The 27,657-nt window shown below is 58.0% G+C and overlaps 1 protein-coding gene across 1 annotated transcript in view; it reads left to right on the plus strand.

Moving 5' to 3' along the window:
* Nucleotides 1–9,395: 9,395 nt before the first annotated feature.
* NTN3 (netrin 3) overlaps nucleotides 9,396–27,657 on the plus strand; it is a 31,947-nt gene continuing 13,685 nt past the window's right edge. Inside the window, exons 1-3 of the mRNA XM_056336512.1 lie at nucleotides 9,396–9,501; nucleotides 18,555–19,550; nucleotides 26,567–26,755. Of these exons, the coding sequence (XP_056192487.1) occupies nucleotides 18,584–19,550; nucleotides 26,567–26,755 (1,156 nt within the window). The 5' untranslated portion in view covers nucleotides 9,396–9,501; nucleotides 18,555–18,583. The remainder of the gene's footprint in view (nucleotides 9,502–18,554; nucleotides 19,551–26,566; nucleotides 26,756–27,657) is intronic.

Consider the following 27,657-nt stretch of genomic DNA (forward strand, 5'->3'; position numbering starts at 1 on the left):
GCAGGACTGGCAGCGCCTTAGCCCAGGCCTGAAGGAAGAAGGGGGCATGGGGCAACCAGCTCTCTGGGACTCAGCAAGAGCAGGGCATCTCTGTGTTTGCAGGGCTGGGCTATCGGTCCTCCCTTACTGGCCTACGAGCTTTCAGCAGCCCCACTGCAGCGCTCCTTGTCCCGTTTGCCACAGCCCACCTCAAGGTGAGCTTCTGCATGGCGTTGCTACCCGGGGGTCAGCACGAAGCTCATGTGGCACTGGCATGAGCATGGAAGCAAGTCTCAGCTCTCCTTACAAGCTAATCCAGATCCATGCAAAAGTTTCCATGCCCTGATGAGGAACGTGTGGATCTTGGTAGCACATTCACACTGGTTGGTGTAAGACACAGCAGCGTGAGCAGCTCTGCAGGCTGTGATGTGGTTCATGTTGAATGGGTCATGGCTGTTCAGGTTGGATGGGTCGTGGCTGTTCATGTTGGATGGGTCGTGGCTGATCAGGTTGGATGTGTTGTGGCTGTTCAGGTTGGATGGGTCATGGCTGGTCAGGTTGGATGGGTTGTGACTGCTCAGGTTGGATGGGTCATGGCTGGTTAGGGTAGAAGCGCTGTCATTCCCAGGGCTCAGGCTGGAACTGACAGCACCAAAAACTAGCTTTCTGGTCAAAATGAAAAATTTTGCTGAACTTTGTCTGGGTTTGGAAGAGGATTTATAAATCAAAACCAGAACATGTCAGGCAAAAAGCTTTTGGTGTTCGGTTTATGAGGCCTTATTTTCTCTACCAACAACATGTTTTAAAAATCAGTGCACTTTTTTCTTCCTTTCGCTGGAAAACCTGAAATGACACAGGAAGCTAAAAATAGTAACAATACCCAACCAAGTCATTGGTGTTTTTCAATCAGCTCCAATGCAAACTTTGGTGTTGGCTCAGGCAGGTTTTGTTATTTTTTGTGACCAGGTCCTGTGTTAGGATTGTGAATATGTCCAATCAAAATGGTCTAGGAAAGCCACCAAGCCATTCCTGAATGGTTTTACCTGGACCTTGTCCAGCACCCCTCACCTTCAGGCAGCAACAAGCGGTAAGCACAGGGGTGCTCTTAGGATGGGGACAGAGGTGAGGAACACTAACAGCAGTGCTGCGGTATGACCACAGCATGGTCCCCAAGCCTGGGGCTGCAGCTCTGACATCACCCTCCCTCACCCTCAGGAGACATAGGCTCTGGGACACTGTTCTCACAGCACCATCCTTGGTGGCTGCATCTCCTCCCCAGTTGAGCATGAGGTCTCCCAAGTGGCCGTCCTCTGGCCTGTCCCATGTTTTGCAATGAAGGGCCAGTGCAGAATATGTGTGGTCACCACCAGGCATCTTCTCACCTCCTTTGGACCTCGCCCGGCCAGCCCCAGTGCTTTCCCTTTAAGAGGGAGCGAGACACAAGGCACAGAGGTTGTGTATGCTGTGCGGGGAGCTGGGGCAGCCCAGGAGACCACTCTCCTGGGACCTCTGCATGGCACAGAGACGTTTACCTAACAATTGAGGGAATATTTTCCACCCAAAGAATCCATCCCGTGGTCCCCTCTTCATTTGTGACACAAGGGAAAATGTGAAGCAGCCAAGACGCGTGAATCACTGTCCCAAACAACATATAATGAACTCATAAAATCAAAGGCAGGGTTTGTTTCAACCCGTGCTGCCAGGGCTCCTTGGACATTGTCTGGAATGAATTTAAGTTGTTACAAAACTCTCTGTGTCTCTCTTCCCCCCAACCCGTCTTTCTTCTCTTCCCCCTTCATGTTCTGCTTTCCTATGAGCTTCTTGCCCCTCCTTTCCCTCCCACCTTCCCTCTCCCCTTCCTGCCTTCTCTCCTTCTTCATCCTGGTCCCTCCTTCCTAACCTGTTGCCCTAGCCCTTCCCCGTGGATCCCTGCTCCCTCCAGCCCTCCCTGTGGCTGCCAGCCAGGTAGCCCCACCACTTTCCAGACAGACTCATTCCCAGGACAGCTTCAGATAAAGACCTTTAGATGATACAACAGGGCCCATACTGCCTGCTTGGTGTGACACGGCCACTCCAGGGCACCCCTGGGCTCTCCCCTGGTGGGAGCTGGGCCCCAGGACTGTCAGCGGAGGCTGGCTGGAGAGGTGACCTTCCCGAGCAGTAGCTGGGGCTGGAGGAGTGTGGCCACAGAAGAGCAGCCCCAACCCCACCATGAAATCTGCGGCCATCTGTAGCCATAGCAAGTGCCACTGGGGGCTGAGGCTGGGGGCATGCTGGCCCGTGTGGGGTGCCACAACAAGGGGCTTTGACAATATGGCAGCGGCCATGCTTGGGAAACACCTGCACACCCCATTTGCACACTCTGGCTCAGGGCACTGTCATGCTTGGCTCCAGCACTGCTGGGAGCAGGGATGTGCTCCGCAGCGAGTTCAATAACGCTGGCAGTGGTAACAGACAGCTGGTCCTGCAGGCACATCAATTTGCCCAGGTGCTCACAGTGCTTCTGCTGCCTCCTGGGAATTACCTTCATCCCTACGGGCCTTTCCATGTGCCAGCACTCCCAAAGAGGGCAAGGCACTTAAATCCACCAGCACTTCAAAAAACAGGGATTTTTTTACATCATGCCAGGTGCTGCTGCTCGCAAGTCAGTGGGCTCCAGAGCGCAGGCTGCTAGCAGAGCCTGCAGGGTACAGCTCGAGGCAAGTCTTAGCAGCAGCAGGTCCTGCTGCTTTGGGCTCCTGGGCCGGCATCTCTGTGCTGCAACTCGTGGGCCCAGCAGCAGCCTGGGAGCAAAACAAAGACACGCTGCACCATGCCCGCCTGAGTGGCAGAGGCATGGCCTGAGCTGCTGAGGCTTTCTGGAATCCCAGCCCAAATCTGCCCGCTGAAGGCTGAATCGGTTTGAAGCAAACAAGACACAAGCCAAACCTCAACTCCAGCCATGCTAAAGCCAGCCTAGCGAGCTGCTCCCAGCTTGTACAGGACAGCCTCCATCTGCCAGGCAGGTTTGTGGGCTTCTTCCCTCAGTGTCTGGCTGGGAACACCCCTGCGGCACCAGGAGCATGCGGCGCTCCGATTGCAACATCAGCAGCTGCTTTCTGTGGTGAACGCCTGCTTCTCCAACGCTGCGGACGAGGTGCTCTCCGTCAGCCAGATTCCTCCAGTGCACGAGGACATTGCCCAGCTTCTCCAGATCCCTGCAGGTAGCCCAAGGTTGTTCGGCACCTGACTGGAGCTGGGAAGTGAGGGCAGGCAGGAATAGGGTCCCTAGCACCCAAAGATACTGAGGTACCTGATGAGGTTAATTAACAGAGCTCCTTGTGCTAAAGCTTAGGTTTGCTGCTGACCTCAGGCCTGTGAGCAGCTTTTGGGGGCCTGAAAGGCAGTTCTGAAAGGTCGGGTGAGATGTTTTCCAGGAGAAACCCTTGCCCCGCATCCACATAACCCTGCTCAGCAGAGATGCTGCTGGCAGGTAGCCCTGCTTGCCGAGAGACCCCGCCACGCAGGGAGCGTGCCGAGGGCTCCCCCATCACAAGTGCAGGCGTGCGAGACACCGCCCCGCATCCTCCCGCTGATGAAAACACAAATTTAGCCGCAAATGCCGCGGGGGACGGGTTTCCCCGCTCCCACCGTACGGAGCCACCCGCTGCAGGCTGCCGCCGCCCCTCCCCGCGCAAGCCCGGGGGCCAGCCCGCAGCGGCGGGGAAACGGCACCACCTCGCGGCTCCCGGCCGGGGCTGCGCTGCCAGCGGGCCCGCACCGGGGCTCGCCGCGCCGCACCGCCGCTCCCGGCGCCGGGGCTTGCCTGGCCGGCGCCCGCAGCCGCTGCTGCTGCGCCTGGGGACACGCGTGTCCCTTTGCTTGCCGTGGGGAAGGGACTGCAGTGGCCGCAGCGCAGGGGGTGGCCGCAGGCAGGCTGGTAAGGTGGGCTGGGGTGGCGAAATTCTGGAGCGACCCGCAGCCGCGGCAGCGCAACGGGGGCAGTTAAAAACGAACCGCAGGGTGGCTGGGCAGGGCCAGGCGCGGGGCTTGCAGCTCAGAAAGCTGCCGGGGGCAGAAAGAGGCACGAAACCCCCTCCTGAACCCCGCGAACAGCTGCTTGCTGGGCCTGGCGGCCTGCAGTTAAGCAGCTCCAGGAATTCAGCATTGCCCAGGGCATGCCTGCACCTCGGCAGTCAGCAGAGCAGGAACATGCCAGTCCCTTCGTCCTGGGGCGAGGGCAGCCACAGCCACAGGGAGATACCAGTCCTGGGGCGAGGGCAGCCACAGGGGGTAACGCAGAGCTGGAAGAGCAGGACCTGAGGTGCCTGCAGAGCTGCAGCTTGCTGGGGTCACAGAGGGTGTCTGGGGAGGTGTTGCACGTACTTCCTGGCTTCTTCACCCTCCTCCTGCAGCATCCCCCCAGCCCAAGGCTGGGAAAGGTGACAGCACTGGCACGTGGCCTCAGCACAGACTGCTTGCAGGTTCAGCACCCCTCCAGCCTCCCCCTGGCTCGGTCCTGCTGGGGAGGGAGGCTGCAGGGCAGGCTAGCCCTTGGTCTGCCCCAGCTTGGTTTTGTGCTTTTAGCTAAAGCTCTGGCTCCGTGCCTGGCCCGTGCCATGTTATTGTACAGCCTCCTCTGAGTGGAGTGAGCAGGGTCAGGGCAGGGAAAAATACATGTAGCATCACTATGCAGAGGTGTTACATGCTGGATGTTGCAGCGATGTTGTACCTTGTTTCTTTTTCCCAAGCCAGGTTCATTGCACATCTTTCGACTGACAATCCCTATCCCCACCGGAGTCTGGTGCTCATGTCTGCTTATGCTTGGAAGCACGTATCTATGTCAGCGGTGAAATGGCTCGTGTATAAATGAGACTCGAGCCCCAGATGCTCAGCTTTCCCCTGGGAGATGGCAGGCGGAGGCAAAGGTGTGTGCCTGTCTGTGTTTTTGTCTGTGGCAATGTTATGCTGATTTTACACAGGCTCGTAGGGGCACCCAGACCTGAAAACTTCATTGCGAGCTGTCCCCATTGACCCTCCCGGGTGGCAGAGAAGAGTTACTATGGCACAGAGCAGTGCTGTTGGTCCCCAGGAAACGCCCATTTGGGCTGCCCCTATACCCCCACTGTACTCAGACCCTGGGTGCTGCCTGCACCTGGACCCCAGGGTGGGCAGGCAGCCTAGGACGTCTCTGTTCTCCAGCCAGTGCAGACTGAGAGGAAAGACTTACCGCACCGTGGGTGTGCTGTGCCTGCAGGAAGGCTGGTAGTGAGCAGGAGGCTCAGGGCTGGAGGGCATGGTCCCCCAAGGGCTCGTGAGCTGCAGGGGAATCCCAAGCCACTGGCATGATGGAGCTGTGGCAGGATACCTTGAGCAAAGCACACCCCATGAGGCAGGGTGTTCGTACCTCACTGCATGCCCTGGCAAGACCGTGTCTCAGTTCCTGGGGATAGTTGGGGAGACCTGCACTCCAGAAGAAGCCAGTTATGGTGACAGGCTCTAAACACAGCATGGGAAGGGAGATGGGTCTGCCGGGGGACTGGCAGCCCAGCAAAGGAGGCAGTGTAGGTGGCCTTTGAAGAGTAAATGGCACAGAAAGAAGGGGAAATGTGAGAATTATGGAATCACCTTGAAGACGACCCAGTGGCTAAAATGGGGGTCTCTTATCTTACTGCACTGGGCAGGGGCCTGTGGGACCAGCCAAAGGAAAGAGTCCTCCCTTCTGGCAGCAAACCTCTTCCTTCTCCAGTGAAGAGATTAAAGAAGGACTTGGGGAAGTTGGTAAATAGGGTCTCTTCCCTGCCTGCCTAGCAGGACGGCAGGAGCCCGCCTGGGAATGGGAACCTCCACCTCTCCTTTCCTAAACGGCGGGATGCAGAGGCAGCAGGGTGCTGGAGCTGCTGGTGCCCACGCATCCTCCTCTCTCCAGTGGGGCTGGGGGCTGTGGCCGTCCTGCTGTGGGTCTGGCAGGGGTGCCACCTTGGGGTGCCCGGCCCTCGCACCGCCGTCCCTCCCCGCCCCCGCTCCGGCCCCCCCTGCCGCCGCCCCCAGCCGCAGCTGAGCGGGAGGGCAGGGGGTGACCCCGGCTGCCGGGGTGGCCCCGTGGCTGGCCGGGGTGGCCCGTGGCTGGCCCGCACCGCTCGCCGCGTCCCCGCCAGCCCAGCAGAGGGCAAGCGAAGGCCGCGCATCGCCCGAGCGGGGGCTGCCGGCGGCGTTCACAGCCCGGGCTGCCGCGGGGCGGGCGGCTGTCGGGGGGCAGAGCTCATCGCAGGCCGAGGGCAAAGGCCACGCACGTCCCCTGCACGGCTGGACCGACTGTGAGCGTGTGTGGCGGGGGGATGTGCGGTACTGATTGCAGAGAGGGTGCGGGAGCTGGGGTTGCTCAGCCTGGATGACAGAAGGCTGCGGGGACATCTACTGCAGCCCTTGGACATATATAAGAAAGACGGAGTGAGACTTTTTACCGAGGCCTGTAGTGACAGGAAAAGGGGCAGTGGTTTTAAATCGACAGAGGGTAGGTTTGGATTGGACATAAGGAAAAAAACTCTTTACCCTGAGGGTGGTGAGACAGCGGAACAGGTTGCCCAGAGAAGTTGTGGATGCCCCATCATTGGAAGTGTTTGAGGTCAGGCTGGATGGGGCTTTGAGTGACCTGGTCTAACAACAGAAGGCCCTGTGGTGGGGTTGGACTAGACGGTCTTTAAAGGTCCCTTCAACCCAGACCATTCTGTGATTCTATATCTGCCCCAGCTGACTTGGTGCTGGAGCCACAGCTTTTGCTCCAACAGCTTACGGATGTCCGTATCCTTCCAGCAATCCTTTGTTAAATGAGAAGCCTGGCTGGCACCAGATGTCATGCCTTCACATGGCATGAGGAGCAGGAATGGATGCACATGCAGAACAGAAGCTTGCAGGGGGCAGAGCTTCCTGCAGACACCAAGGATGCAGAAACCACCAAGTGCATTTGCCTTCTCCTCCTCCCAGCCCTTGGAAATCTGTCCAGGAATGCAGTGAGCACTGGGTACCCAGTTCATGGTAATGTTGGTGTGCAGAGGGACACCCAGCAGGGTCTCAGCAGTCCGATTCCTACTACAGCTTGTGCTCCATCCCTGCTGATATCCTCAGCATCCCCTGTTTGCCAAACCCAGATTCATGTTTTTTTCTCAGACTCTTCATCCTGCAAAGAGGGAGTGTGCAGGGAACAGCGGAAATGGGGAACCAGGAAACAGCTTCTGTCCTTCTCAGCTGGGTTTTCACTGATGTGAAGTCTGCAGACACCAGTCCCAGGACTTCCTCGTATGGTGGCCAGCACCTCTAACATAATGTTTGAGTCCCAAGGCAGGGATGTCTGATGAGTGTGAAAACAGCAGCACTGAGTTTGTGGTGACACAGTCCCCCGGCTCAGCACCACCCTGGAACAGCCAGGCTTAGCATCACGGCTCATGTTCATGGTAGTCCTTGTGCTTTCTGGTGAGGAAAACACCTTCAGGTCCATCCCTGCCACAATTCCTGTTTTACGTCACCTCAGGATCTTCAAACCATACCCTCTTTCGCCCCATGGTCATCCCAGCCTGTTCCCAGCCCCATGCATACAGTCCCTCACTTTCCTGACAATCGCTGACCTCACTCTGTCCCACACTCTGATCTAGCCCCACGAAAAGCAAATGCTGGCCCTGCACTTGCTTCTCTGTGATCTGCATCTGGGCTGCTGGGACTTTGTGGCTTGGCCTCCTGGCTTTCTGAATGCACAAGTGTCACAGAGAGAGACAGAAGATACAGAACACCCATGGCATTGGGCTTATAGACCCTTGAGGTTCCCCTGCCCCATCACTCAGTGAAGCTTTACCCTTCCTTATCCACGTCCCTGCTGCTGGAATAAGTGGAGAATGCTTTTTGTGCGACAAGGCTGAGAGCAGCAAACTGTGTTTCCCCTGGGACTTGTGGCCAGCTGGGGTCTTCTCCCTCAGCAAGCATCTGCCAGCCGGCTGGGGAGAGTGCTTCTGCAACCTGCTGCCCTGGAGCAACAGGATGTGGGTAACCAGGGATCCTCTGGGAGCGGGGTGATGCTGGCCTGGAGCCTGGGAGGTAACGGGTGAGCACAGCACCAGCATCTTGCCCTTCTCCCCACCTCCAGTACCCTCCCGAGTCCTTGCATCCATTGCAAGGGCATCAACAGAAGGACGTTCCCCAGGCCATGCTGGAAGGTGTGGGGGCTGCAGGGCTGCGAACGTGACCCCAGTGAGCAAGGGGATCCAGGTCCAGGTTTTCTGCTCTCCTCCAGCGCCTCACACAAATGCTGATTAAATTAGTTTCACCTTTTTCCTGCCCCGCACGCAGGTGGCCGCGGGCGGGGGAGGGGGGGTAGGTGCAGACCCTCCTGGGGAAGCCCGGAGGCAGCTGTGCCGGGCAGCCTCTCACAGCAGAAATTGGAAATGCCCCCATTTTTCTCCCCCACCCCCGACCAGAAATCAGAGGCCAAGGCCAGCCCCGGTGCCGCAGCACGTGAAAAGCCCCCGCATCACGGGATGGAGCAGAGACTCTATCCTCCTCCATAAGAGGAGGCTGCTTCCCGCCTGGTAAATCCCTCATTTCTTCTGCTTTGGGAAGCCGGGGGAGGATTATCAGCCGCCTGCCTTGCGGTACCGGCTGAACTCTCGGCGCGCTGGGCTGTCGCTCCGGAGCTACCGGTGCGCCCGGGGTGATGGACCCGCTTCGGGCAAAACCAGTTCCCGGGGGCGCGGTGGGGCTGGCCGGGCGGCAGGTGGGAGTTCGCGGCCGCCGGGACCCCCGCGGCAGCGCCCCGATGGGGAGGGCTGTCCGCCGGCGGGGCGGCCCCTTCCTCCCCTCCCGGCCCTCCCGGCTCCCGGCCCCTTCCCGCTCCGCTCCCGGCGGGGCGGCCGCGGCGGCGGGAGGGTGGAGGCAGGGCTGGCAGCGCCGCGGCGGGCGGCGCACACACGCACACACACCTCCCTGCATGTGATTAAATGGCTCGAAATCTGCTTCTGATTTCCTCGGGGAGGTGACTTTTCCCGTCTTTTCAACCCGGGATTTATTGGAGCCTTTTTACTCCGCTTCCAGGCAGCGGTCGGGGCTCAGTTTCTCCACTTCTTGCTTTTTCTTTTTCTTTTTTTTTTTTTTTTTTGTTTTGTTTTTCCCTTTTCTCTCCTTTTCTCCCTTCCCTCCCTCCCTCTCGCAGCCGGAGCAGCCGCGGGCGGTGCGGCGGAGCGGGCGGGAGCACGGCCGGCTGCGGGCACGGCGCTGGGGACCCGCCCGCACCGCCGGGAGCGGCACTCCCGCTTTGCACTATTTCGCCTTATTCTGCTTTCTTTTCTAACCCCCCCCCCGGCCCCTCTTCCCTGGCAATTTGTTACTATTACGCTTTTTTTTTTTTTTTTTTTTTGGTGTGTGTGTGTTGCGATCAGCCAAGGGAAGGGGGACCTGCCCCCACGCCCGCCCTGCGGCTGCTGCGGCGGCCCCGGCTCCTCTCGCCGCCTGCCCCCCGGACCTGCTGCCCGGACCGACCCCGCTACCTGCGCGGCCGCGGTAAGCTGCGCTTCCAACTTCCCGGCGCCGGCGGCCCTGGCCGAGCAGCTCCCTGCTCTCCTCCCCGCCGCCCCCTCCCTCGTTGCCTTTTATTCCTCCCTCTTCCCACTCCCCCCACCCTCCCTTTATTCCCCTTTCCATCCTTTCACCGCCGAAACCGGGACCTCCCCGCAGCGGGGCCGGGGGTGCCGCCCGTCCGCAGCCGAGCCCCGCTGCCGGCCCCGCGCAGCCCCGACCGCTCCGCGCTTTGTCCCGGCCCGGCTCGCTGCCACCGCCCCGGCGGGGGGGACGCGGGGGTGCTCGGCGCTGGGCGAAGCCTCGCAGTGTCGCAGGCCCCCCCCCACCCCCCCGCCTTTGCGCGGAGCTGCTGGGGGGACCGGAGCCCGCCGAGGCGCTGAGCCCTGGCACCCACCGGCGACGGGAGCGCTGCCTGGCTGCTGCCCGCAGTGCCAGCCCCGGCTGGCCGGGCACACACGTGCTCCCTGCCTGCAGCTCCTGCCTGGCCTTCCTCCGCTCAGGTCTCCGCTGGCCTTTCTCTGCTCAGGTCTCCACCACCACAAAGCCACTGGGCACTTTGACGGGGTGGCTTTGCCCTCACCACCAACCCATGCGTGAGGCTGCTGCTGGTCCCTGCCCAGCACAGCTGTCTGAGAGACACCCCCGCTGTGAGGCAGCTTGGTGGGGGGGTCCCTCTGGAAATCACTCCCACACCATGTCCTCAGCTGTGTTGCAGTCCTGGGGCCAGGCTGGGTGAGACTCCCCAGCACCCTGCCCCAAATGACAGCTGGGGTGAGGCTGGCAGTTCTGGCTGGGGCATGGGTGAGTGGGTGGTGGCACAGGCAGAGTGGAAGCTAGGCTGTGTTTGGTGGGTTTGTTTCTGCTTTTCTGCCTCAGGGCTGCTGAACCCTTGTTTCTTCAAAACGCTGTCCCTCTGGCAGCTTCCCTGGCCCACTGGAGAGTGGGTGGATGGAAATACCTTTCTTGGGATAAGGAATAACTGGCATGATGGGGGACGTGGCGCTCAGCAGTCTGCTGCCTTGCTTGGCTCTCGCTGAGCAGTGTTGGGTGAGGAAGGCCCCGTGGGCAGCAGCAGGAGCTCTTCCGGCAGTGCAGCGGTCCTGCCTGATTGCCGTTCAGCCAGGCAGCACTTGTGCGTGGATTCTCCTCTCTCAGATGACCTCACCCCATGATCATACGGGATGTAAACCAGGCTGAGCATCCCTGTCTCCATCCATGCTGTTAGTGTCGAACCTGTAGTCGGGCTGAAATGATACTGAGTGTAGACCTGGATGTGCAAACCCCGGATGGCTGGAAATGACACAGATCCTTCTCCCCTGGTCAAGTTTGCTGGTGCCTGCTCTCAAAGCCAGGAGAGGCTGGAGCTCCCTGTAACTTGTGTAGCCGGGCTGTGGCTTGAGACATGCTTTGAAAACACCCTCCAAGGTGTTTGGATGGATGGAGGGCAACTTTTTTTTTTTTTTCTGCAATATTCCATTTATAAAACAGAGGGAGCTGCTGTGCTTTTCTGATCACCTGGTTGGAGCAAGCTGGTGAGGGGACAGGAGGTCCAGCGGTCCAAACGCAGAGTGGGCTGCGGGGGTCCAAACAGCCCTTCCTCCTCCACCTGTGTGTGGAAGGAGGAAGGCGAGTAGCATTGCTGCAGAGAAGAGAGCAGGTGTAACACGGGGTTGAGAAGAAGCAGAGGTAAGTCTGGAGTCTGGGGAAGAAAGAAGCCAGACACAGGGATGCAGCTGTGGCCTGAAGCGAGGAGCCCACTAGAAATGCAAGCTGATGGGAATCTAGGCTGAGGAGCATTGCTGTTGCTCCTTGGGTGCCAGAACATGTCTTCAGCCTGGGCTGGTTGGAACAGAGGTCCCACATTGGGTGGCAGCTGGCAGAGGTGTGGATCTGAGCAGGGTTTCCCAGCCCTGAAGGAGGTGAGTGTTGGTGCAGACCCTGGGGCATGTGCTGAGACAGCTTGGTCTTCCTTCTGCAGGGAAGCAGCCCGCCATGCTGAGGGTGCCCACGGCACCTCTGCCTCCTGTTCCCCCACCCTGTTAGTCAGGCCCTGCTCCATAAGGAAGCAATTATTTTGTGCCCCCATGAGCCCCTCCCTGAGCCTGCGCAGGACACTTGTGCTCAGTATGGAAACGCGACAGATTTTCCATATTCCGCTTTGCCCCGTGATGTTTAAAAACGTACGTGACGGCCTCTTCCAAATGCTGCAGACTTGGCTGGCACTCAAGCAATAACAGGCTGTGTGACACCAGGGGCATGAAATATCGTACCAATAGCCGGGGCGAGGCGAGGGGGAGGCGGGGAAGAAAAAAAATGAGATGTCAAAGTGCAGCATGTTTCCGGCCCCGTTGTTGTGAGCCATCCTCTACCCGATGTGAGAGATCTTTCAAAGCTGGCCAAATGTTGTCATCTCTGAATACCATTTTAAATATTCATCCAGACTATTTTCAACATCTGTGCCCGGCATGTTGTGAAAAGGCAACGAGGGACGTTATGGAAACCAGATCACTTTATTCCCATATGGAGTGGAAAGGGGTTGAAGTGATGAGGACTTCTGGGCTGGGACCACGCAAGTCCCATGCATCTGCTGGGAGCAGCAGGAAGAAAGCCCTCTGCACCTTGAGGGATGCTCTGGGAGCATGTGGCAGAGCTGAGCAGCGTGGCAGGAGTGTGGAAAGGGGTTCAGGGAGGTGGGGTGGGATTAGAGTGGGGCAAAGCAACAAGTCAAGCAGTAGTAGAGGTTAATAAATAGGGTAGCATCAAGGCAGGCATGCTTTCTGCTCCTGCAAGGCCGGAGGCTCCAGATGTCTCCTTGAGCTGCTGTTGCATTGGGAGTGTGAGGAGGAGATCTCTGGCTTGCGCTGGCCAGGGGATGCGAGAGTGTTGTAGCAAAACAGATTCAGCTCCACAGCATGTGGGTGATAACATGCTTAAATCATTGTGACTTATGAATTACCAAAACGGGTGAGCAGGGACGCATCTGGGCATTCCAGCCTCTCACAGCTCTGTGCACATGGTTGGGTAGCCCAGGGACTGTTTGTTTTGTAGTGGATTTCTTTCTTCCCCCTGCCACCCCCCCCACCCCCCCCCCTTTTTTTTTTTAGTTGTTTTCGATAACCTAGGAAATCTGGGCTCCATTTCTGCCTTTTGTAACGTCAGGCAGCAACTAATTCAAGCCAGGCCAGATTCTGACCACAGGTATGCCAGTGTAAATTTGAATGGAGTCGCTTACGTCTTGGTTTGGCCCGATCTGAATGGAGTTACTTCTGGCTGATGCCAAACGGGCTGAGGTCAGAATCTGGCCCATCCTTTCCTGCGTGCAGTGTAATTTGTATGCGTCTCCTGGCACTGCTGGGGTATCGTATGGCTTGTGTAATTCTGGCTCCGGCCTGCCAGAGTGCATTGCAGTATCTATCGCCAGGAGTGCCTGCTGCAGGAAGGCACTGCCGTGTAATTGCCCATGTGAGCTGCACATACTTTGGGGAGCAGGGTTGGAAAGCTTGAGGGGCTGCCCAGAGCACTTGGTTCCATGGATCCATAGTGCTTGGAAGCTTCTGATTTAAATATCAGAAGAGAGGAGGGAGATTGTAAAGAAAAGCAAGGCATCTCCTTGGTGCCATTAGCTGCGTCCCAAGTGGGCACCCGTTGCTCCATTAGTGGCTGGGAGGCAATTAGTACTGCCCGCCTTGCTGTGTCCCTCTGGCCTCTCCCCACCGTGCGCACTCCCTCCTGCCAGGAAGCCGAGCCTGGTCCCAGTGCCTTGGCTGCGTGGGGTTTTTCCTTTCATTTTAAATACTTCTCAGTTGTGTTTTTTTGTCACAGCGACACATGGAATGATTTATCCATGGCCGGAGCACAGTTTGGTCCTGACGTGTTCTGCTTGCTGCATCCCCCCACTCAACATCTGCCAGCTGGCACGGTGGCTGAGGGACTGGTGCTCATGGAGGGGAGGGGGGCAGAGGGACCTGGGGACCCTGGCAGCTCCCCAGGATGGGTGCTATTTATGGGGCTGGAGCAGATCTGTAGTGGGTTGCTCCCACAGCACAAGTGGCAAGGGAGAGGTGATGCCCTTGGAAGGCCCTAATGAGGTAGGAATGTGCAAGGTCTAAAAGCTTATACATCCTTATTAAGGGACATGTTGGCCATTTGTGCCCGGCTGCAGCTTCTCAGCACGCTGCTCCTCTTCTGCTTTGAGTCTCCTCCCCTCCCATCTCACCAGTGCCCTCCTGCACAGAGGACACCAGAGCTGCTGGCAGGCTTTACTGGGGGTGGCACAGCTCACGGAAGAGCAATCCTCATGGATCAGCCCTATTTGAGCACTTTGGATCTATTTGCTGGGTCCACTCAAGCAGCCGGGTCCTTTGGTCCTTGCCTGGGGTTTCTCTACCCACTGCTTCATGGCTATGTTGTGCCATGAGGGGCCTTTTGGTGCCCTGTGTGGGTGGGTGGCTCTGTCGTTGCCCAGTGCTGGCACTTAGGAGTTCATCCCTGTGCACAGGGTGATGCAGCACCTTGTGGAAAGCAGGCATCCCCATCTCAACCATTTGCAAGTGAGGCCATGTGCTTTCCTAAGGTGATGCGAGCACCCCACGCACTGTGCTGCCCTGGCCTGGAGGAGAAACCCAGCCCACTGCACCATGCCAGCAGCATCGCAGAGGACCCAGGGGAGCAGCACAGGTCCCTGGCAGGAGGGCACCATTCCCCTGCCATCCCTTGGGGCTTTCCCCTTCCCCTACCAGGCAGTGCTGGCTGCTCAGCTTTAGCCATCTCCTGTCCTCTAAGCCCACATTTTTTGGTAGCAGGGCTGCAGTGGCTGGTGGAGCACCACTCAGGCTGCTCACGCCTCCCCCCTCAGCTTTAATTAGAGAAGGCTGCTCCCGTGCCACAGAGGTCCTGGGATCAAATCTGGCTAATAACCCCCTTCCCTTCCCGCCCTGTGTTGTTCCACTTAATCCTGTAATTACCTCTGCAAAGCTGTTGCTGCCCCTAGTCTACTGGGTGGTGACCCTGGGCCTGCTGTAGGCACCAGCGTCTGTATTTGGGAAAGTTTGTTCTCTTTGCCCTGGCTCACCTGCTGCACTTGCCTCAGTTTTGGGGACCAAGCACCCACCTGGTGGCTTGGCACCGGGAGACCTTGAGCTCTGGGCATGCATCTGTGCCCAGCATTGCTCTCAGCAGCACTGCCTCCCGAGAAAGTGATGGAAAAGGGAACCCACAGTGGGCTGGAGCATCACCCCGACAAGCCTCCCACAAGGCAGGGAAATGCTGCCGGCTGCTTTGGGAAGCGTGTTGCTGTAGGGAGAAGGGGTGTGGAGGTGCTGGATGCGGTAGCTAATTTTTTTTTAAAACACTTCTGAAGCGCTATGGCGGCATGACTTCCTTCCAAACCGCACGGCTGTTAGCATTCCCCGAGCGGAGGAGTGAGGAAATCGCCCACCTCAAAAATGCAGCCACTTCTGGGGAGGAGCTGGGAGGGTGGCTGCTTCCTCGGGTGCTGCTGGTGGCCAGGAGCTGGCGGCCACCCGAGAGCCTTGCTGGGGACACCTTTGGGATGTTGTCCCTGGGAGATGCACCCCATTGCTTATGTTCCTCCTTGTGCTGGATCCAAGCGGGTGCTGGGCTGGATTCAGCGCCGAGGGGCTCATCTCCTTTCTCCCTGCTTAGTCAGCAGTGTCTCCATTTGATCTGATCCAGGGGCAGTGAAGATGGGAAGTGGAAAGGGGGGGCATATGGGGGCCGGGAGGAGAAATACCCACTCCCAGGCCTCTGGCAGTTTGCCGACAGTCCCGGGGTCACTCTGAATATGCATACAAGGGAGCAGATTGCCCTCCTCTCTGATACGGAGGTGAGGTCTGCAGAGACCACCGGCCCCGGCTCTCTTTCAGCGGGATAATGGGGTGAGCCGAGCGCGGAGCGTGCGTGCCTGTGTGTGGTCTTGCAGATGATAATGATTTCCATTCATGCCCTGCCTCTGCAGCGCCGATGCACTGCTGGGTGAGCATTGGCTCCCCGGCGGCTGCTCCTCAGCAGGAGCAGAGACCCCAAAAGTTGGGTACTGAATCTCTGGAGCTTTTGCTTTGGTCTGGCTGGCAGGAGGGATGGAGTTTGCCAGCGGGGCAGGGAGAATGGGCAGGAGATGCTGGTGCTCCCCATGTGCCCCAAAAGCAGTGGTAACCCTAGCCTGGGTCCTGGAGCTGCTGCCCCCACCCCTGCTTGTAACACCTTCACCTCTGGGCTCTCCCCTTGCCATTACTGTTGCTGGTTCTGTCTCTCTCCCCTGGGCAGGGTTTCCCCTTACCTTTGTGTGTTACCAAACAGGGAATTAAAAGGTATTTGCAGGTGGCACATTTGAGCATGGCCCTAATCCTGTCCCATTGCTGCCATGTAGCAGAGAGGAGGTGGAGAAGATCCTCCTTAGCAGGGTTTAGTGGGTACTTTGTCCAATACTCCCTGAGTCCCCCTGGGGTGGATGGATGCAGCTGCTGAGGCATCCCCAGGGGTTTCTCCTAGCTCCTCCCAGCGCAAAGGTCTTCCCATGGGGTTGTCCTCATGCTATGTACTGCCTTGGGGCTGGTGGGATGGGAGGTAGTGGTGGCTGCACCTGGCTGGGTCCCTTTCTGTGGGGTGCACCGTGGGATGGGGATGAAGGAGAAGCTGGCAGCATCACAGGACTGAAGGGGTTGTGCTGGTCTCTGCAGGTACATACATGGCCAGGTCTTGTCGGGCATTGCAGGGGGATAGGTCAGCTTTTTGCAGGCTGCTGTGCTGGATGTGAGTACAGAAGCAGGGCTCTGGCTTGCTGCTCTGCGCCAGGCAGGTGCTGGGGATGGTCCCGTCAGGATTGCATTAGCAGGGTCAGCCAGGTGCTGTCTTCACTCAGGTTCCCAGACAGGCAGACACTGGGGAGCTTGCAGCAGCTGTGGCTTTGCCTCCTGCCCAGGAGGCAGCTGCCTGCAGTGGGGCTGGGGCTCCCGACAGAGCCTGGTGGGCTTCCTGCAGCAGGGAATGCTCTTCACTGCCTGGTGCTTGTGGCAAGGTGCTTCCTTTGCTGTGTTGATTGCTCCATCCTTGCAGCTCACCCTTCTACTCCTGCAGCCCTTGCCTGCAGCCTGCTCCTCGAGTAGGGGGTTCTCGGTAATCCAGGTGCTCCAGGGACAGCATCCCTCATCTTGTTGCCTGCTGGCTGCCCAGCCACCGCGCCATAGGCTGGTGTCCCCAAAAGGCTCCACAGCACTGCCGGATAGCGGGGGACTCACTGCTGGGGTGATGCAGAGACCACCAAGGCAGCCACCAGTTTTTCAGCACTGAGCATCTCCTTTTCCATCAGCAGAGGATTAAGCAGTGAGAAACTGGCACAGAGGTGGCAGGGCCAGGATTCGTCCTGGAGGAGATGCCCAGGGATGGGCTGAGACCCCCGTCCTCACTCCTGCCTCGGCGGGCACAGGCTCTAGCACTGGCTGAGCAGCTGAGCATGGCTTGGAAGGGAGGAGCTTCCCCCCATTTGCGGTTTGGCAGCTCAGAAACAGGCAGCTTTCTTCCACAGCCATGCTCCTTTCCTTTTTTTTTTTTTTTATTTTTGGTAAAAGGGGAAAAAAAACCCCAACCAAACAAAAAAACCCAGATCATTTGAAATGGGCTGTTCCCTGCCGGCCTCCTTTGGCCAGTGTGGGCAGCTGGACCGGCAGGAGTGGTGCTGGGGGCTGTAGATGGGAAGCGCAGCATCTGCTATGCTGGGTCATGCTGCCGGCACAGGCCTTTGTTCCTGAGAGTGAAGTGCAAAACTCTGTAAGGATTCACTAGTGGGAGAAGGGACAATGAGAGGATCCCCTCCACCTGCCCTGCCTGTGCCACAGGCTGGCAGAGGCCAGAGAACCTGGCTTGGTGGCTGGGGTGGACAGTGTGGCCCCTCCAGCCAAATGTGGGATGGCAGGTCTGATGCCATCCATCAGCTCAGCCAGGCAGCTCAGGTCTCTGCCGCCAGCTGCAGTGTTTGGGGCCATTCTCAAGTGAATCTGTGAGGAATGGCAGTTTGCATGATGCTAAGGATGTGGCATGGCCGATCTGTATCTTGTGGGATGCTCCTGCTGCAGCTGGAGTTGGTGGGAGGGGACATGAACTCCAGCTCCTCTTCCACCCTCCAAGCCAGCGATGATATGGGAGATGGGCCGTGTCCCCTGGGAGCCACCCAGCACCCCTTACCCTATGCTGCAGCTGCTGGGAGAGGAGCTCAGCCAAACCCTGCATTTGGTCCTTGCCTTTCCCTCCATTAACAGACAGGCCAGACCCAAACCTGGGTTTCTTGGGGGTGAGGCCAGAGTCACCTCCCTTTGCCACTGGGAATGCTCAGGTAGTGTGGCAGTGGGATCTGGAGGGGACCCAGTCCCAGCTTGGAGAAGCCACCATGTCCATGGTTAGCAGGATGCTGCTGGGGCTGTGGCACAGCAGGGAAAGTCATGCTGGACCCAGGAGCCCTGGGGCTTCATCCTGGAAAGCTCCTGCCTGTTGCAAAATGTCCCTGTAAGTTGTTTTTGCTGCTGCTCCTTTCTCCTGCACTGGCAGGAGCTGTTTCAGACCGCAGTTGGATAACCCAGAGCTCGCAGCTACTGTTGCAGCTGAAAGGTCTCCCTAGCTCTTCCCTGCCACCAGTCCTTGGCAACCGCGTGACAGCTGGGGCTGGTGGCAGATGTGAACAGTCTTGTCACCCCTGAGAGTTTATAAGAGGCTGGGGGAGGGCTGGACCCTAATTTCAATCTCCTCCTTCCAAAGCTAAGCTCCTTTTGCCATTTCCCGTGGTATTTCACTCTCGCTGATGAGCGGTGAAGGATGGGTGTGGATAAGGCAGTGCAAATTGCCTCCCTGCCCCGCTCCCAGGGTGCTGCATCAGTAGATGTGGGGTGGGAAGGTGGACACGGGTTGAGGGCCAGGCATGGGGGTGTTCCCCATCCCTTACTAGCCACCCTGCATGGGCAGTGCCACGGCCGTGTGGCTCCTGGCAGGGCTGCCAGTGCCATTTGCTCTTTCTGCTCTTGCCCTAGGGAGGAGCCTTTTCCCTCACCCTGGGAGGATGGAGGTCCTGCAGCTCCTGCGTCTGCTCCTCACCACCGCCATGCTGGGCCTCTCCCAGACAGTGAACCCCTTCATGGCCCAACAGACTCCACCAGACCCTTGCTATGATGAGAGCGGTGCTCCTCGCCGCTGCATCCCTGAATTTGTCAACGCTGCCTTTGGGAAAGAGGTTCAAGCCTCTAGCACATGTGGGAAGCCCCCGACACGGCACTGCAATGCCTCAGACCCCCGCCGAGCCCACCCACCCGCCTATCTGACTGACCTCAACACTGCATCCAACATGACATGCTGGCGCTCAGAGACCCTCCACCACTCGCCCCAGAATGTCACCCTCACCCTTTCCCTCGGCAAGAAGTTTGAGGTGGTCTATGTCAGCCTCCAGTTCTGCTCGCCCCGTCCCGAGTCAACTGCCATCCTGAAGTCCATGGACTATGGCAAGACCTGGGTGCCATACCAGTACTACTCCTCCCAGTGCCGTAAGATCTACGGCAAGCCCAGCAAAGCCACTGTCACCAAGCAGAACGAGCAAGAGGCTCTCTGCACTGATGGCCTCACTGACCTCTACCCCCTCACTGGTGGGCTCATTGCCTTCAGCACTCTTGATGGGCGACCCTCTGCCCAGGACTTTGACAGCAGCCCCGTGCTCCAGGACTGGGTGACGGCCACCGACATCCGTGTGGTCTTCAGCCGCCCACATCTTTTCCGTGACCTGGGCAGCCGGGATGCTGGTGAGGAGGAGGGAGGTACTGGCTCGACCCCCTATTACTATGCAGTGGGGGAGCTGCAGGTTGGTGGGCGTTGCAAGTGCAATGGACATGCAGCACGCTGCGTGAAGGACAAGGAGCAGAAGCTGGTGTGTGACTGCAAGCACAACACTGAGGGTCCGGAGTGTGACCGCTGCAAGCCCTTCCACTATGACCGGCCCTGGCAGCGGGCGAGCGCCCGGGAGGCCAACGAGTGTCTGGGTAAGTGCTTTTTAATTTTTTATTATTTTTTTTCTGGGGCTGAAACCCTAAAATGGGTTACTGGCGGAGGAACTGGTGGGTGCTGAGCTGAAGTGATGGAGCGTGCTTGTCTGGAAGTGCTGAGGAGCATCCCCCTTGCTGGAGGGCTGGGAAAGGCTCAAACATCTACCTGGTCTCTGCTGCAGGTGCTCACCCTCCAAAAAACCACTGGTGTCAGTAAACCTCGGTGTGGGATGCCCTGCAGGAGGTGTTTCCCTCGGGCAGTAAACCAGCAGTGCCTGTGCCAGGAGGGGCAATCATGGCAGGCCCCTGCGAGATGTGCTTTGAGGCAGGGAGCAGGCAGCAAAACCTGGCAGAGATTAGGGAAATACTCGAGATATCTCCATTCAACATTTCATCATCTGTGTTCAGTCTGGCACGGTGCTTTCCATGGTGCTTTTAGCTTTTCGGTCCTTGCAAAGGCTTCCATGAGTTAAAAATACCATCATTGAAATGAAACGTTTCTGAAGCGTCAAACTGGCGTTGCTTGGCTGTCCCGCTTGTGAATCTTTGTGAGATTTTAGTGGAGGTTTTTGCCTTTTGTCCTGATTTGGGATGGGGTTGGGGGATGCCAGAGCCCTGTGAAGGTCTGGGAGAGGGAGGAAGAGCCTCTTGCTCCTGCTGGACTGGAGCCCAGGTCCCAGGGGGTGGCAGGAGGATGGAGACAAGGGAAAGGCATACCATTAATCAGCCCCTGAAAGGCTCAGTGGATGTGCCGGAGGTCAGAGGGACCTGTTAGTATTTGTGATCAGTGTCTTGTTGAGATCCCAGCTGTTGGCTTTATGTGTGTGTGTGTATATATATATATTACAGTGGATTTCTTTTAGGAATGGCTAAAAAGGCAGTGGATTTCAAGCAAGTGCTGGAGATGATGCTTTAAAGCACCTCACACCCTGTAAGAATGTGCCAGCCCTTGCTTTTTCTCACTTGTCTCAGAAAGATGAGTTTTGGATCAAAATTCAGGGAAAAAACCCCACCCTCAACTTTGCACCCTGCACAGGGCTGCTGCCTCCAGTTGCCGGCAGGTCGGGCAGGGGAGGGCTCCGGCTGGTGGGTGAACCCATGGAGGCCACCTGGGACAAAAGGAGGACCCTGACCCGATGTCTGCCTCCCTTGTAGCACCCCACACTGCATCTGCCTCACCACTGAATCCTCCAGTAAAGCAGCATGGTGGCTCTGCTGGCACAAAAGCAGTTAAACCAGAGGAGGCTCATTTTGGGGGAGCATCTGCAGATCTCCTGTGCGTCGTGCCCATTGTGGGGTGAGGGTCTGGTGCTGCAGGGCCGTGCTCCTGAGCATCCCTGTCCCCAGCTGCGTCACCCTGTTGGCAGATGGGGCTGAAAAGATAAATGAGGGAGAGAAGAGGAGGTGGGGGCACAGCGCGGTCCCTTCAAGCTCCCCCCAACAAGCCCCGCGCACAAAGACCTTTCCCCGAGCTGCGTGTGAAAGTAGTTTTTCCTGTTGATTCTCTCCCCTTCTTTCTCCCTTTCCCCTATCGGGCTTTGTGCCCTCTCTGAAGGGACCTGAAAGAGCTTCTCCATCACCCGCCTCCGAAGGGCTTAGCGGCTGAAAGCTGGATTAGCTCCCCGAGCCTTCCCCTCTGTGCCTTTCAACAATGACATCTCCCCAGCCAGCACGAACAGACGCAGCAATTAGCACCAATTAAAAGGAGAGGCCGCCCGGGAAGTTCCCTTTGCTCAGCCTGGGGGCTGCGGGGTTTCGGGCTCTCTCCTCTGGCCGGGCATCACTGATGCAGGCTTGTGGTGGATGGTCACGCGTGGCTGGAGAGGAGTGAGCAGGAGGAAGGTGGATGGATGCAGGAGCTTGTCAGCCCAGTGCTGGCTGAGGGGCAGGGTTGGGGGGGCTGCAGCACCCCGGCAGTGGGTCCAGATGGAGCCATAGGGCTGGCACAGCATCAGGTCGTGTTGGGATGTCACCTCTTGTCTCTGTGCTCTCCAGCACCCTGCATGGGGGTTTGTCCCCCTTCAGTGCATGGGTGTCTCTGCCTGCTCAGGCATGGGGATAAATTCATGTCCTGCACCGTATCACGGAGCTGGGACATCCATTCAGGCAGCTGAAGGTGAGGGCAAACTTTTCTTACTTCACATGAATTTCTGCCTCTGGCTGGTGTGGGGAAATGCAGGGGTGAAACAGCCCTGTGATGCCTGGGGTCTGAGCATACGCACGGGTCATGACCTCGCCATGGCTGCCATAGGGTGGCCGTGGCATTCGCAGGGACATCACTGTGCCACAGCGTGACTTTGGCAAGCAGGCAGGTTTGGGGATGTTGCAGCCAGGATGGTGACAGTGGATTTGCCATGCTGCTGGCTTGGCAAGAGGGCACAGTGCCAGCTCCATGCCGCAGGGTGCGTGGCCCTGTGCCTGGTGGTTAGAGAGCAGTGCCATTGGTCTGTGGGTACAGGGGGCTTCCCAATACCCCAAAAGGGCTGTGTGTCCTGTGGGGAGCTTGTTCCGCCAATACTGGAATGCTCTGTGTACCCTCTGCTGTGCGCTGCCCAAAACGAGAGAGAGAGAGAGAGGGTCAGGAAGGAGAGACACGTGTCCCCATCCATGTGTGTCCCCAGCTTTTAGCCTGGGTCAGGCTCAGCGAAGCATAATCCCAGCAGAGCGGCCAGCGGGAGCAGGATCACCAAAATCCCAAGCCCCAACTGTGTGATGCATCAGCTTTATTCTTGCAGACTCACACCTCTTCCTTCCCGCTGCTGGTCCCTGCCTGCACACACTGAGCTGCTTGGGGCAGCCTGGTCTCCCCCTCGGCAGGCTGCCCCCCAAACCCCCGGCCTGGGGAAGGGGGGGAATTGGATTAGCACAAGGCAGCCACTGGAAGTAATTGATGCACTCGCTGGTAATGCGGGAGCTCTTGTTCCCTTTGTGGTGGCCGCGGCGGGAGCGCTCCCGGGAGCACCGGGATAATGCACGGGGCTCGCTTTGATCGGGGGGCTCGGCGGGGAAGGGGCTGCGCTCTCCTGGGAAGACTTTGCTGCCTGCTGCTCCCTTCGCTTTGGGCTGGGGGGCTGTGGCAATCGATCCGAGATGCCAGTGCCTGAAAACACAAATCCCTGGAGGGGTGATGTGATTTAGTGGATCCCATGTGCTTCCCCCATGTCCTCTGCCCCTTCCTGTACATGCATGCTTGCTTTCTCTGTCTCAGCACTTCCCAGGCAAAAACTATCTCAGAAATGCCCCAGTGACCTGGCCTGGGCTCTTTTACCCTGCGGAGCAGGATCCGTGCTGCCGGTGGCCTGTTGGCAGTCGCATCTGCAGCCCCTTCCCTTGCCGCGTGCCCCACGGTGGGGTGCTCCCCAGCCTCTCCCAGGTGTGCTGGGAACCAGTGTGTTCCCAGTAGCACTGGCCCCAGCTCTTCCCAGAGAAAGCGGGGGGAGTGGTGCAGGGTAGGTGATGGCTTTTGGAGGTGGGCAGGTGGGCAGAATCCCCCCTGCCACCCCTGCCTGGGCACCTGCTCCCCGCGGGGTGCAGCATCCCAGATGATCTGGGGAGGCAGCCACCACTGTGGTGAAGGGGATTAACTCTTGTCTGACCATCCTGAGTCCTGTTCCTCTGAGGATGGGGCTGGAGCAGCTCAGTCTTGTCCCTCGCACACCTATCCTCAGCTCACAGCCCCTCAGGGAGGACTCTTCACTTCTATTTCCCCTCTTGCTTCTTAGTGGTAGAGGCAGGAGCCCAGGCCCCTTTCTCTAAACACCTTCCCCATGATGGAGGGGCAGTGCGGATGGGATTGAAGGGGCTTTTCTGGTCTCTGTTCCCATCCCCAGGGCGGAGGTGCAGCCCCATCCTGCCCTGCCGTCCCAGCTGGGCTCTCCTCCAGCCAAAGCAGGGGCGTAGCTCAAATCCGCTGCGGGTTGGCAGCAGTGGCCGGTCTAGGGTTTCGCTGAGCCGGCTGCCTTTGCTAATTATTCCCAGGGAGCTTGCAGGGGCGGCGAGCCCTGCTTCTGCCCCGCGGGCTCCGTGGCCTGCACCCATGTGCCCCGGCACATGGTGCTGCCTGTCCTGATCCAGGGTCCCTGCCCCAAAGCCCCTCGTGCCATTGCTCTGAGCTCTTCCATGTGCAGCAGCCCAGAGGAGAAGAGGTTGTAGGGTGGCCAGGGCCTGGGCAGGGGTTCAAACACCATCAAAAGAGGAACATAAGGTTGTTCCATTGCAAGGTGTTGACGTTTAATTAGTCTATTATAGCAAATTATTAGATCTTGTGATTGTTTAATTGATCATATGATTGTTTAATTGGCATACTGTACAAGGGCGGAAGTGAGCTACCACGTAATTAGCCCCAAACTGTGCAATTAAATTCTTATTAATACCCCAAACAGCAGGGAACATTCAAGCCTTTAATTAGTGATTAACGGGAGACAGACAGAGCTTGCAACCAAGTCGGCACTGAGGAACAGTGCAAGTATTTAGCTGGGTAAGAGTGGGGACCCGTCTGCTCTGATTAGTGCTGGATGGCTGCGCCGGGGGGGGTGAGGGGACAGTCACGCGTGCTGGTGTGACCCTGTCCCCAAGCAGGGGACAGCCACCCCTTCCTGCATGGCCAAGCCCAGCCAGGTACCCATGTTGGCTGGTCGGGATCACGCCAAAATCCCGGCTTGGTTCCTGCTAAGCCGGCGGCAGTTTGCTGATGCCCAGCCGGGGCTGGGAGCAGCAGCCCAGCGTGGGCAGCATTGCTGCATGCAGGCAGAGGGGACCCGATGCTGGGCAGCCAGAGGAAGTTTCTTCCCAAAAGCTGGCTCCTGGGAGGATCTGCAGCATGTTCCCAGGGAAAGGTGGCCCCGGGACTGATGGAGACATGCCAGCCAGGAGGGGCCCCAGCCTGCGGCAGGGTCGGTGATGCCGTGAAAAGGTCCTGGCCAGTTACTCTCTCACTGATTAAACTGGAGGCAGAGAGGGACCCGCGCCAAGGGCAGCGAATCATTTACCTGACCTTTCTCCTCCGTCGCCCATCGCCTCCCCTCTGGGCTGCTGTCCCCTTTCCGTCCAGAGAGGATGCCGGGGGCTCACAGGAGTGGCCCCGAGCATTCCCAGCGGGACAGTGAAGCTGCCTTTGGGGGTGACCTAACTGGTCTTTTGGTGACGTAAGGGAATAACAAGGCAGCTCTACCCCAAAAAAGTTGTTCCTTTGCTGCACTTATGCGTGGCTGCCTCAGTTCAGTGGCATAGACCACCCCAACTTGTCCCTGTGCCATTGTCTCGTGAGTGCAAGAGCAGCCTGGATGTTGAGATACTTCACTGCATCTCTCCTGGCCCTGGCAAAGCCTGGCCAAGTGTCAGCATCCCTGGCACAGCATTATCCTACGCTGCTCAGGACCATGGGCAGTATTTGCTGCTCTCCCTCCAGGAGCTTTGTCCCAGTGCCTAGCCCCATGTCAGAATTGGCCTCAGAAGTCCCTATTTTTCACTGGCACTGGGGGGACGGGGGGGGGATGGGGAAGAGCTCAAAAGGTTCAAGCCTCCAAAGGCACCTACCACTACACCAGAGTGTTATTTTGATGCCTGCCATGTGATTTTTACACTAATCTCGTAACCCGGGGCAGCTCCCAGGGGAGCTGAGTTTTGAGTGCATGGTGACGGCAGCACCAAGGCTGGCAACAACCTTTCACTCAATTCATTTAAGCCTCCAAAAAGGCTCTTTTTTAGGTCTGGGGTTTGCTCCGGTTTTCTTCCCCGAGCATCTCCGAGGCCAGAGCAAGGCAGGCGAGGGAGCGTTTGATCTGCCCGGGCTGAAGCTCCCACCAGCGCTGCTGGCTGGGGGGGAGGCAACTTCACACGACTGCCAAGCCAGGCCTAAGCAGTTAAATCTGGGCTGACACGTTAATGAATTTCACAGTACGCCTGGAAAAACTCTCACCCAACCTCAATTTACCGGCGCGGGGAGGGGGCCAGGGCTGGGGGAGGAGGGCGCCGCATTTTGCCGAAGGAAATCTTGTTCCCATTATCTTTTTGCGAGGGTGTTAAGCAGGAATGGGCATTGCTTTGCCTTTTTATCTCGCACACGTGGAATCGGGCGGGGGGGCTGCGCGGTTCCTGTGGCTAATGAAAAAATAGTGTGCGTTTGCCGGGTCATGCATATGTGTGTGTGCATGTGCTGGCATCTGTGCATGCATATTCGTGCATGTTTATGCATGCATACACATGAGCATGTGTATGAATGTGCATGCCTGCACGTGTAAGCGTGCAGGTTTGTGTACACATCTGTGTGTGCATGTGTAATGGTATGTAGATATTTCTGTGTGCATGCATGTGCACACATACGTGCTTGTGTGCACATGTAATGATTTGTGGATATTTAGGGGCATATTTGTGTGCCCACGTTCGTGTGTATGTGTTTGTGTGCATATGAGCTTGTGAGTGTGCCTGTGGGTGTTTGTGTGTGCACACGCATGCATGGATTGCTATTGGGGCTTCTTTGTGTGCATCCACATGCATGCAGGGTCAAGCCTTAAATATAAGGAATGTGGGGCCTCTGTGGCTGACGCTGAGGATGGTACCCTGTGAGGCAGCAAGGACAATGCCATCACACCCCCTGGCACGAGACAGGTGGTCCTGCAGAAAGGCTGGGTGGGCTCTGTCACCAGAGCCAGCTGTTGGTGAAGGGGCAGGGGGGACGGCAGGGCTGCAGGTACCCAGCTGGCCCTCTGAACCCCCCAGTTGCACCCCTCCATCGCACACTCGTCTGCCTTCAGCCAAGCAGTGCCCTGTCCCTACATGTGCCCTTTCTCGTCTGCCCTGACCTCCCAGGACCGGCCCCATGGGGCGGCAGATACTGCACATCTGGCCGGCACATGGGGGCCAGCTGTGCTGTGCCATGCCCTGCCCATCCCACTCCCCCGGTGCAGGCAGCCCTGGCCCTCAGCAGCAGCGGGTGGCACCGGGGCAGATCCAGCCCACCCAGGGGGGATTCCAGGCTTTGCCTCTTGTCCTCACCTTCTCCCTTTCCCTTGCAGCCTGCAACTGCAACCTGCATGCCCGACGCTGCCGCTTCAACATGGAGCTGTACAAGCTCTCGGGCAGGAAGAGCGGCGGTGTCTGCCTCAACTGCCGGCACAACACAGCGGGGCGGCACTGCCACTACTGCAAGGAGGGCTTCTACCGGGACCTCAGCAAGTCCATCACAGACCGTAAGGCCTGCAAAGGTAAGCTGGGGGTGTCTCCGTGTGGGCGGTAGCATAGGTGATATAATCTCTTCTGGATTCCTTGCTCTTCCCTTCCATGCTTGGGGCATCCCTCTGCTCAAATCCCAGCTTCTCCCTTCAGCAGCTGCAGGTCACCTCCAGGCTCTATCACGCTGGTCACCTCTGCCACACTAAGGGCAACAGACAGGGACATCGTTTTGAGCCCACGGTCTCCTTCAGGGATGGGGACGATGATGATGGGCAGGGAGCAACCAGAGTCCCAGGAGCCCTGGGAAGGTCCTGGTGTGGCAGTACCTGCTGTGCAGTGCAGTCAGTGTTTGGAGAGATGCTGGGCAAGTGCTGAATAAGGCATGTGACTAAACATCTGTGATGCTGACAGCGTCTGGGCCATAGACATGCATTCAAGCTGCTTCACAAAATGACCCGTGATGGCTTCCCTGCCTTGGAGGGCTGGGGGTGCTGATGCAGGTTTTCCTCTCCCTCCTAGGCTGTAGTGCAGGACCCCACAGTGTGTATTTCAGCTGCGGGGTGGCACTTGGGACCTCTTTTTTGGGAGATGCTGTGCAACATGTCTCCCAGTGCCTGCAGGCAGGGTAGTTTGTCCCCAGGCTGGCCAGGAGCCGCACTGGCTCCAAGCCATCAAGCCACAGCTTGACCTCACAAGGTCTCCAGCCTGTGCCAAACATCACAAAACCTGCACCTCTCCTCTCCCACTAGCTCCTGGCAAAGCCTGTCTGGTTTGTCTTATCTCTCCCTGTTCAGCCCCCTCTGTGGAGCCATCTTCCTTTGTGAAGCCTCAAAACAATAGTTTCACTAAAGAGGCTGAGATGGCCGCAGCTGCTCTGAGGCTGGGAATTCATCCCTGATTCATCTTTTTCCAGCTTAGATTGCAAGTACCTCCC

This window comes from Falco biarmicus, chromosome 4 (assembly GCF_023638135.1).
Source record: "Falco biarmicus isolate bFalBia1 chromosome 4, bFalBia1.pri, whole genome shotgun sequence".
NCBI lineage: Eukaryota > Metazoa > Chordata > Aves > Falconiformes > Falconidae > Falco > Falco biarmicus.